Raw genomic sequence first — 12,875 nt, 5'->3', positions numbered from 1 at the left:
AAAAGGATAATTATTACAATTTAGTAAACTATGACAAATAGTAATTAAATTTTCAGTTGACTTATCTGGTTAACACTGTTTGAAAAAATTCTAAACATACTTCACAAACCAAATCAGTTTATATTATAAATTATAGGCATAATTTATGGATTATTTTTATAAATTTGTAACACTGTAATGTTATACATAGAATGACCAACATTCCCTTATCCCATTATCTGGTCATCGTATATAATTAATATTTAATATGTTACCTTGAAAATTATAATTATAATTATATATTTACATTCATATTACCAATCAGTATTAATTAGATAATTTATAACTATTGTATAATACACTAACTTAATCTGAGCGAAGACGGTCGCAGCATTTATTGTAAAGTATATCATTTCTATTAAAGAAATTTATTTTACCATCAGACATCAGTTATACAGTGTTAGATTGAATTAATTGTATCATAAAAATTACATTTCATAACATCATTTTGTGTATAAAACATAATAATAAATTAATAATATAACATAATATTAAAATATGTTTTAAGTATTGTTGAATAATATTTTTAAATTTCTACAGAATAAATTAAATCGTTATTCTTCGTTTGAAATGTAATTTTGTCCTAATTTGAACTTAAAATATTTATTTAAAAACGGAGTCTTTATATTTTTTTAGATTATTTGATTATAGTATTATACTACTATAGTACAAACTTATTTTACGAGCAACCATAAATGCTTATAAAGCTATTGTGTCTTTACGCTCGACATTTTATTAAAAATTAGGTACACGACTTACAAAAAAAAAAAAGTGTAACTTATAAAATAAAAAATTTTTTAATGCCTATAAATATCTCAAAAACTCAACATATTTAAAAAATATTATTGTGCATAGAAAATGTTAACATAAATATTCAATAAGAAAATCATTTATTCGCGATTTTTTTTTTTTTTTTGTTTACACCGAAAAAATATAATCGATTCTGTCAAAACGTAATACTAGTTACGTGAAAATTCCCATTTTTCCTTATTTTGTGTCGATGCTTTTGAAAACTATTGAGAATTTATTTTCCTCCTTGAATAGTGCATTATATTAAAGGTATTTAAAAACTTGCCCATATAGAAAAGATACTGTACAATTTAAAATCGAAGCACTTAGTTCGATTACTTATAATGTAAATTGACACTCAAAAAAAACACTTATCATTGTAATATCAATATATACTCCTCACTCCTTTATATTCTATAACGAAAGTTATAACTAAAATTTATAATTTATAAATGTAGGATACAGTTTGAAAAATGTATATTATTTGTTACTTATGTGACATTTTCAATTATAAATATAGTAGTTTTGAAGGTAAAAATAAAGATAAATTATTTTTTAAAAACCCAATTATTCGCTATATGTATATATACGCTTACAAGGCTATAGTATAAGTACCTACCTAGGTAATCAAATAACTCGATAACTTAATAAGTAGCTTATTTTTAATTCAAATCTCCTTCATTCTAAAACGCATAGTTATATTAGTGATGGCAATACCTAGAAATGTAACAAACAAGTTTAATTTGTTATATAAATGTATGTATATACTTGTACAACGTGTGTATAATGTCCAATTAAAGCTTACAGAGAAATACCTAATTTCATATTTCTATCTCTGCAATACGTAGACTTTATCTCTGTATTTTTTCTGGCCATTCATCTTCAATGATATAACTTAAAAGTACACGAAGTTTAAAATTACATAACATCATATTATTATAAGTAAAACACCAAAATCATCATAAAAACAGTTGTTATAAACATTTTAAATAAAAAAAAAATTAAATATAAATATAAATTAAAAATTAACTTGCAATTCAAAAATGCTTTTAAACATAAAAACTAGGGACTTTGGGTTTTAAATATTTTGAAGCAGAAAATATTATTTTATAGTAAAATAAAAATATTGAATTAATATATTTTATAACTAATATATTATGTAGTGAACCATGAGCAGAATTTTCACCACTTCAAGTAAAATACTTTAGAATTATTAATTCACTGTGATATTTATACCTTAAGGACATTACTATTAATTTTAAGACCATGAATATTTACTAAATCATACATATACCTACAAATATGGCCAAAATTGTATTTTAAAAAAATTCACTAGTTATTTTATTTTACTCATTGCGATAATAATCCATATAGTTATAAATCTATACTAAATTTAAATTAATATTATTTTGGATTAATATCCTTTTGGAAACTGTATTAATATTGAGAACTAAGGAGTGTACACTGTAAAACAAGAATTATATACGTACATTTAATTTAAGAATAACAAAAAGTAAATAAACTCACCAATATAAACTAATTTTATTTTATTATACTTTCATAGTTTCATATATATTACCTATATGCATCTATTCTTACATATTATTATAAGTACAATATATTCTATTATTAAATTGATCACGATAATGTGATAAAAAATAATTATTATTATGTAATATATTATGCTTACTTGAGCCGTTTGCTTTTTATTGCAACAGAAATTAATGAACGACACGTTCACAAAATCCGTGGCCACGACGACGGTAATCGTTTTATCGCCCAATGGCTCTTGGGACCCCATACACACGACACTTCTCAATTTCGCGTCCTAAATAAAACCGAGGGACATAAAATCATTCATCAAATATTACTACGTATTACATACGTATGCACACATACGCGCGCGCGCGCGCGCGCACACACACACACACACACACGCACACAGAGGTACACGTTTATATATAATAAATAAAAATACTTTTGGGACTCTGGCGTATTTTCCTGTCCTAGTATCCCGTATCGTCGACATGTCAATCACTTCACAATCCTGACAAAAAAAAAAAATGATAATAAACGCAGTCATAATAAAAATATAGATTAGATCATAATTATATAAAAAAATAATGTTTTTACTTTTTTCTGGTCCATCCAATACAAGAAAAATCCTCGTTCGTCTACTTTGATAGTAACCGGTAACCCAATTCCACTTTCCTGTAAAAATAAAATAAATTTAAATAACGGTAATACATACAATTATTTTTGCCAAATTATAATTATTAACATTGCCAATTTTTTTTTGTATACACAATATATTTTGTAAACAGCTTTCAACTTTAAATGTTACATTGGTAAGTTATTAATATAAGTAAATATGATTTTGTTGATGTTATTAGCTATATATATATATCTAACTTAACGTTTAATATTCATAATGATTGTAAATACGAATTTCACTGATGTCTGATATAACTATATAAGTTATAAATGAACAAAAGTATATGTATTAAAAGTATGGTTATAACATGAGATTAATATATTTGATCATAAAACCTATTATTCCGATATTATTAAAAATATAATAAACTATTATACATATTATATTTAGTCATAAACATAGTAATACAATATGAACTTCATACTTTACAGGAAATTAAATACATTGCTTGCGCTTGTGAACTAAAACAACAATTGATATTTTAGAGTTAACAATAAGCATAAGCTATATCTTTTAAATTTAAGTCCCATTTAACAAATCAATTGAGTTGAATAAAATCAATCGTTAAAAATTACATAAGTATAAAGATTAATATAAAAATAAAAGGACACAAAATACTTTTATTACAACTGCATATTCTTTGAGTGATTAAAAAATCTTAAAGTGACATAGTTATGAACTTTCAAAACATTAATGGAATTCAAATAAATTATTTTATTACGAAAAAAAAACATAAAAACAAAAAATTATAGTTTTAATAGTGGAAAAAAAGCCATGTAAATTTTGAATATTAAAACATTCCATCTCGGGGGCTTGAAATCTTTATAACATGAATAAACAATTTTATAATACCTATGTAATTTTGTAAAAACCCATCAATTTAAATACATTCTAAACATTCTGACATTTATACGTATGATGTGTCTATCTTAATAATAATAACAATACATAATAATCATATAATAAAAAAATAATCAATTATTGTAGACTTGAGTGCAAACCCAATTAATAACTATAAACGTGACCGACTTCAATAAACTTTGGATTTAAATTTGCTTACATTAATTTAACACCAAACATTCACTCCACCTATATAGTGAGAAAAATGAACGACGTTCATCGAGTTTAACCACGGTGTTGAACTTCCCAAATGCCTGTTCGCATTTTAATTCAAGGTTTATCTAGATACACAAAGTTTATACATTTTTAACTATCTTACCCGTGCCACAACCACGATTAGAACGTTAAATTCGATACACGAACGTTGCCTGAATCCGTAAATTTTAAACTGCCATACGCTGATTATAATTATATTTACATATCGTTCTACTGTACCACAATTAAATACCTTGGTAGAGAATATATATATATATATACATAAATGTGCTAACTATAAAATATCAAACTTCAACATAAACACAAGCACACCTTAAAAATATTTTGAAGACTTGCGATAACTCATATATACACTATATGCATGTATTAGCACCGTATGAAATGTTAAAAATAAAGAAATCATCGATATTGTTAGCCAATAAATCACACACGCGTAGGAGTGTAGGACGATAGTTAAGTACCAAAATTATTTACAATACACATTCACCAAACATACCGTATAATTACAAGTTTAGTTATACCTATGCCTCGGGGCTCAGGCCCTTATTTTAGACAATATGTAAAGTAGGAATAGTATACATATATATGACAGCTTATAGAATTTATTACATTCGTATCTATAAAATATTATTATGATATTTATGATGAAACAAATATTTCACACAATAATTTAAAATAGAGATATTATTAGGTATATCGTATATAATTTGAAACTATAGGTGCAGTAAATTAGTAGATATTTACATAAAAAAATTAATTAAAATGTTTACCAAAAAAATACAAAAAATTTAACTCACGAAAAATAAATGATTAATAATCAATTCAAAAAATAAATAATCAGAAAATGTATTATAAATACATATAAAACAAATATTATTTTTAAGCCAAAATGTATAAAAGCAAAAAAGTTTTTAATATTTTGATATAGAAACCTATAATATACGTCAAGTATGTATAAAACGCTAAAATATCCAGTTGATCACAATTCCAGAAATATACTATTTATATAATGACAACTGCAGGTAATCAATTACTCAACTGGTATGACCAGAAATCCACTAAAGTAATGTTTACTTTTTATATCATGACAAGAGTTAAGAATGTATTGATGTTACTATGATGTGTTTTATTTTTATTTTTTGTTTTCCCCTTTAGGGGTAGTAAAAATGCTTCAATTTTCTACTTCAATATCTATTCTGGTAAGAAATCAATTCTAGTTGACACTTGGAGGGTCAAAAGCGAAAAATATTCAGTAGATTTTAAAAACGTATGAAAAAAAAAGTAAAAATAAAAATAAAGAAATAAAGAAAACAAGTTTTTGACTAACTCGATTTTGTTTTTTTTTTTGTATTCAGATAACTGTAGATGCTTTAAATTTCCTCAAAATGTATATATTACGATTATCCTTACATGAAAAATATTTTTCAATTTTGGTCGTTTATAAGATAATCGTTCACTTGACCAAAGTACTTGAACTCTTCATCCAAAGTTTCTCATTAGTTATTATGAGTGTAATTAAAAAAAAATTGTACATAAATCTACAATGGTTTTTTAAGTAACATAAGTAGGAATTTTAACAATTTCATAAAAATCATGAAAATTTGTATGTAATAACTTACAATAGAATTAATATGATATTTCCTGGTTTGTTTTTCTACCTCAAACAAAGAAAAAATTTCGGTGGGACGAGTCATATTAATTTTTTATGAGCGTTTAAGAATTTTACGACGTTGGATATTTTCTATACATGATAACACTTAAAAATATTTTGATCTATTTTGAGCTAAACATATTTTATAGACATTTCAAATTTTTTTTTTATGAATATAATTTATATTTTTGCTCGGTGAAAATTTAATTTAAGATTTCTCATAAGTTGTAATAAAATCAGTTCAAAAATATGAAAGCTTTATGGACATAGTTATTTTTATGCATTTTAAGTTCATCAAAATCTCATAAATTAACAAATTGTCGTATTAAAATGCATAAATGTTCAATTTTTAGAACTAAAGATTGAAAATGTAGAACAAGGATTGAAAACATAAAACAAAATTTCACATAAGTAGTTCAAACTGTAACAATAAAATCAAAATAATACATACATATTACATAGTACTTTTAATAGATATTTTAGTAAACATTTAGAAAAAACTAGATTTTCAATCAAAGAATTACCTACCTACAGTTTAAGTAATTTTGTCGTTATTTGATAATATTACTAGGTTTTTTTTTTTAATGATATTATCTCTATTAAAGTAATTTATTTAACTATTAGTAATATAGTGGTCATTATGTTAAATTAATTTTTGATAGAAATATTCCATTTTAAAATATCATTGTGTGTATTAATAATAATAATAATACACTAATATACCTAATAAAAGTTTCAAATATACCCACGAACGATCTAGGACAAATGGATAGTATTTTCATACGTATATTAGAAAGAAAAAGAATTGAGTTAATATAATTTTGTCCTAGTGTCCAAATGTATTCGCGCCCAAACAGACGATTCTAAATGACCTCACGTCCACACGGCCACGTCCTTTTGTCCTAGATCGTTCGTGGTTATTTGAAACTTTTAAAATAGGTATATTAGTATATTGATATAAGTTTTAGACAAAATACAATTTTTAAATGGGATATATTTGGCAAAAATTTATTCAACCAACCGTATTACATAGTGAAAGTAAAATAAATTACTTAAATAGCCGCGATAATACCGTAAAAATATACATAGTACCGATTATTGGCAGACAAGAGACAAATCACATCTTTGCTTAGAACCGATTTTATATACAAAGATATTATATCATTGAATTCAAATTTAACACATCCATTACAATAACCTACACAACTCCTAATGTGGGTAAGCAGACCAGAACCCACTCGAAAACCTTTTTCAATTATATCTAAATTATCACTAAAAAAACATGAATTCATAAAAAAAATCCATTATGTAATGTAAGTGTTTAAAAACTAAATACAATTATTTGTATAGATAATCAATATGTACCACGGCGCATTGAATTTTTCTTTTACAAAATAAAACAAGTATTAAATTGTTTGAATTTAAGTGTGCCTAATATTTTTATTTTGTTATTTATTACAAACACAAAAGGATGAACACGAATAAATGCATTTATTTACTTTAATTGTATTATTTATCTGGAATAATTTACAGTCGAAATAAACACATGGTTGAACCGTGACACTAAAATTCCCTGCAGTGTAATTTATATAACTCAGCCGTACTAGCTGTATTTAACCATTACAACAAAACGATTATTGTTCTACAAATCACAATATTCACGTAAAATTATTATTATTTGTTGTTTATAACAATATCTACAGAATAATATATAGCTATCGTATGTTACCATTTACACCAGTAAAATACGGATTCTAAAATGGGACACACAAATTATAAACACTGAAATATTATGATTTTATGATTTTATGAAGAATAGAACAATAATTTGTTTTTTTCATTTATTTTTATGTTTTGAGATGAAATTATGTGGGTTTAACTTAATATTAAAATTTTTGAGTACAAAAACTAAACAAAACTTTTTTTAGCGCAATGATTTTTAGGTTAAATGGTATTTAAAATCTTTATTGCAATTTTAAGTTTGAATTACATTATGTAATAATTATACTTAAATTAAAATATATATTATGAATCGTAACCAAATTAATTTTTAGTTTTTTTACTATAAAAGTTTGAAACTAAAATTAACAAAATATGTGATGTCAATATTAATACCATAATTGATTTAATAACTTAACTATTACCTTAAACTAATATTATTAATTATTATCACCTGCAACACCAATTGATTTATGTACCTAATCACAATAAATAAACAAGATATTTAACAAATATTCATTATGTGATTACATGATTAACGTCCAATAATAAAGTCACCCATCGTTCACAACTTTTCGAAATAATCTCAATATTTTGTTATAATAGATATCTTTCTCAAATGCAATATACCTACCCGGATTCTGTAGCTATATGTCAGAGTTGAAATATTATTCATCTTAGAGTCTTTGAGAAAAGTGTGGCAACTTAGTGTGTACAAACCAATAGTGTTAATTATTATTTATACGTCATTAGTCTCAGCAAACAGAATATATTATTTTGAATGCCAATAAATAAGGTGTATAGTAGGCATATAGGTAAGTAATACTTATTTTAATTTTAGCGGTTTGGTTTTTTTTTTTAGTTTAATATTATAAAGATGACTCTATATAGTTACGAATACGTTATTTAACAACTATTCACGTCTGAAATTTTTTATAAACTATTTTCATATTTCGATCTCTATTTTCCATAATTTCTATAATTCTTTTATTTGTTCAACAAATTGTTCGCATGCTCTCTTATAAGATAAAACGCCTCGAACGAGACGTCGTTTTTTTACAAACATATTATTATAGTTATTAAAGAGAATGTTTAAGTTGATTTGGCTTGCCACGAGATACGCATAATAGACAATCGCTAGACCTATATGATAATATAATTAACAGTTATCAGAACTAGACATTTTTCTCAGTTGTTTATACTGCAAGCTGTAGATAAATAACTTTAAAACTACTGAGTAACTATATAATATAGTTCTATGTTATAATTTATTAGTGATATATATATTATATCATTTAGAAAGAAGATTGTTAAATACAATGATTGATGAACAGAGTTCTGTTAAACACGATACGCGTTTAAATTACTTCAATAGTCAACAATTTGAAAATTTCAACTAAACGGTTATATTTTTTCCTCCATAAACTAAAAAAAAAATGGTGATACCGCCTCTTATATTTTTTTTTGTACGCGGGATATAATGTCCTACTCGTTGAAAAATGACCGGAAGGTTTTAACCATTAAATTGTATACACATTACTCAATGTTATTCAAAGACACTCACAAGGAACTTTTTATGTAATGTGAAGGTAGTTTGTGGAGAAATTAATCTTCGTTAATTTATATTCACCATTGTTATGTTTGGGTTCGATTTGGGGTGGATGTTTTCTTAAAGTAATTTACTGGTTATATTTGAATTATTACTAATGACGATTAGTGTCGATTAAAGCTGTGCCAACGGTGCAACAAAACAAATTGATTGTTTACATTAGCAATGTGTACATGGAAAATAAATCATATAAAATTGTACGCCTAACTCTTTATCAAACATCTTGAGAACGTCCGATCGTATAGAAATAATACTTACGCAACGTCGTTCATTTTATATTTTAGTCACCATTATTTCGTCTATAAAACGATAATAATGTAGCGCATAATATTAATATATTTTATTGTTTAATATTAGTGTAACAAAGTCCTATACAGTTGTTTATATTTATTAATGCCAACACTCGTGCAATTGCAGACGAGGTGTAATCTTACTAATACTTCAACATGATAATATGAATTCAATGTGGCCGTGTAGACTATTATCGGCCCATACTACATTGACCGATTTTTGGTCCAAAATTATTGTCTGCAGTGCATGTAATACCAATAGTAACTTATTTCCAAATAATAAAAGTAACTCTCCAATTTAAAAAATATCTTATTAGTCATCTTTTGATTTCATATTGGAATATTGTGTGACTAAAATATTAGCATACGCTTGATCTTTATAATTACAGTGGATCTACATTATCTGTTGAAATAGGATGTGGTAAAATTAATTGTTAAGATTATGTCATATTATGTAGTAATATAGCATACAATATATTATTTTAGATTCTGTTGGAAAAATGTATTTTTTATTTCCAATTTGTCAGTTAAATATTATTTTTATTTGGAAATTCAGCATGATTAAAACTCATTTAGATGATTTAATATGCTTTTAGTGCAGTGTTTTAAAATGTATTTGTTTGATGATGGGATCGTTATATATTGTGAGTTATATACATCACTTAGGTACTTATCAAATATCATTTTCAGATGCGGTTATATTATTTATATTTTTTGAAATGGTAGGAATTTCAAATTATCATTGCGTTGGGCGTTATTCGTGCGCGATAATTTATTTTATTGATGGTCGGTCTAGAGTTTGGACGGCGGTATACTATACCTATTATTATTATTATTATTATTATTATTTCAGCATTATTTCGTTTTCAACGCAGTATACTTAATTAAATTTAGGTTGATTCTTACCTAGGGGTTGATACATTCTCTGTAAATGTTTGACTGACAAAATTATTATGGCTCTCTTTTAAATAAATCAAATTTGATTAAAAATCTCAAATAAAATATTAAAATATTTAAGGCGTAATACATTTCAATAGTATAAGCGCACATGAAAGCCACAACTGAAGGCTTTCCGATAAGTGTATAAAATATACAGACTTTCAAAAAGCTTTCGATAAGATTGATCATAGTAGTATGTGATTACATCATTTAAATGTTTTTAGTTTTGATGATATTTCTGATATGGATTGCTTCTTAGTTCTTATACTTAAAATACCATTCCTAACATTATATTTATATTTTTAATGATTTTCAATAAATTATTGATAGGTGTTCTATAAGGTTAGTACTTTTCGTAGTTTTCTCTATTAATTTAATCATACTCATACTGTACAATTATTAGTATTTGCAGATGAAGCTAAAATATTCTGTTCAATTAAATCATTTTCAGATTCTGAGATATTGCGAGAACAATTGAATACATTTTACACTTTGAGTACCTATGAAAAACTGTTTTGAATTAAATGCTGTTAAATGAAAAATCACTATCTAATTAATTATTACTTGTTTAAAACTCCAATTACATTAATTTATACTTAAGGGGATTGGTGGTGGGTAGTTTTTGAGCAGTTCGATTTAGGCGATTTTCAAATTGCATGCATACGGGTCTTATTGTAAATGGGCGAGTAGTAAGTGATCATTAGTATATATGTTTGTGTGTAAAAGAAATAGCAAAGCGCACGCATGAACGGAAACAAATTATGCTCATTTGTATGTACTTTTTGTACATCCTACCGATCGACTTAATATTGCGATAATATTTCAACTGATCTGAATTTGTTAAAATGTCTATTTGAGATAGATCGGTCAGTCACAGGGCCGTGGGTAGGATTTCATAATGAGGAAGGGAGGAGGGGGATTGAAGAAAAAAATATAAGATAGATACATCAATAATCTTGAGTTAGTCAAATAAAATTGTTTTGATTATGTCATATTTATACTTAAAACATTCAGATATAAATTGGTTACAACAATTTGCTAAACCTAAAAATACAACTCTTTGTTTTTTGTTAATTTAGTTTTAAGTATAAACGGTCATATTGATTGTTCTCCCATACTTTTCTAGAACCTATGATCTATTTGTCATTTCCATTATCTTAGGCGTTATAATACCTACGGATTTTTTTTTTTCATCGAAGATTACTCTATTAGCATTAATCTTATAGTACTCTTAGCATAAACAATATCCACCTAAATGAACTTTATTATTCAAATCGTGGTAAATGTATGTTGAATGTTATATTACTAAGAAATAATAATATATAAAAATGTATTTTTGGCTTGGTGGAGTTCGACGCTTGGCCTCAGTCACATACGTGTTGAGATCAAGAATTAACTAGTGTTGCTAGTTCCGGATGGGAGACACACACGGATTTTTAGTGACAAATTCTCTCAAAATATACATGCGTTCTAAATAACCATATATGGGTATACCCTCCCTCACAGTAAAAATCATGTTATGCATACGCTACATAATTACCATAGATGCCGACGCCTTAACTAAAAAAAAAAATTATTTCTATTTTATGCTTCACTTATTCGTATTTATCATATATTTCTAATTTAAGTTTAATATTAACGGTAAAGTTAATCTACCTAAATATTGTTACATCGTGTTTTGTCTGCCATTGTAAATTTAATCGTATAAGTGAAAAGGGCTTCGGTCCGTAAAATCAATTAATTAATAAACGGATAGATAACATAATATATGTATATTGTATAGTTAAATAGCCTAGTTCATTAGTTTTCAAATAGGGATTAATAGAAATGATCTGGTTAGGTTTATAGAAGTTTTGAACAGCAAATTTCGATGACAAAGAAGATAATATAGATCTAACTGTTTGGCTTCCAAGAACAATGCTGTTCAAATTGATGAAGATTATTTAACCTTGATTAAATGTTTAATGATAGTAATTATTTTCATTTTGAGACTTCATTCAGTTTATAAGGTTTAATATGTAACATTATAAGTAACAAAAATTTAGTAATTGTACCAGCAATACGTTCTTTAACAATATCTCAAAAATAAAACGACTATCAAAATATAGGAAGAAAAAAGAAGAGCAATCTGTTTGCGTGATATATTGTTTTATATGCTTAGTAGTTTCAATAATACATTTGTACCAATGTTGTATGTTAATATAAGATATATAACAATTAATTATTATTTTAATTATAAGTTTTGATTAAGAAATCATTTTTATCGTACCTATACGAAGATTTATCATCGAATTCGAATTGAATACATACATTACAATAACCAACTCAATGCCGAGGCACATTCGTCACCTACTATACAGCGGAACGAGTTCCCCTGTTAATTTTTTCTTTACGAGTTAAACGAAATTGAATATTAGACTGATGGTTAAATCATTCAATATAATGTGATATATTTTTTTTATGTTTGACATTGGTTATAATTTTATTTTATAATCTCTAAAAAATATC

General features: G+C 25.5%; 1 protein-coding gene across 1 annotated transcript in view; it reads right to left on the bottom strand.

Moving 5' to 3' along the window:
• Positions 1 to 12,875, bottom strand: part of Plc21C (Phospholipase C at 21C) — a 58,495-nt gene that overhangs the window by 19,356 nt on the left and 26,264 nt on the right. Inside the window, exons 2-4 of the mRNA XM_015509446.2 lie at positions 2,962 to 3,039; positions 2,807 to 2,875; positions 2,519 to 2,656 (exon numbers count right to left, since the gene is read on the bottom strand). Of these exons, the coding sequence (XP_015364932.2) occupies positions 2,519 to 2,656; positions 2,807 to 2,875; positions 2,962 to 3,039 (285 nt within the window). The remainder of the gene's footprint in view (positions 1 to 2,518; positions 2,657 to 2,806; positions 2,876 to 2,961; positions 3,040 to 12,875) is intronic.

Source organism: Diuraphis noxia, unplaced genomic scaffold (assembly GCF_037042655.1).
Source record: "Diuraphis noxia isolate RWA-SAM2 unplaced genomic scaffold, SU_Dnox_SAM2 contig0002, whole genome shotgun sequence".
NCBI classification, from domain to species: Eukaryota; Metazoa; Arthropoda; class Insecta; order Hemiptera; family Aphididae; genus Diuraphis; species Diuraphis noxia.
Note: the sequence above shows the minus strand (reverse complement) of the source record. Positions and strands in the feature narration are given on the sequence as shown.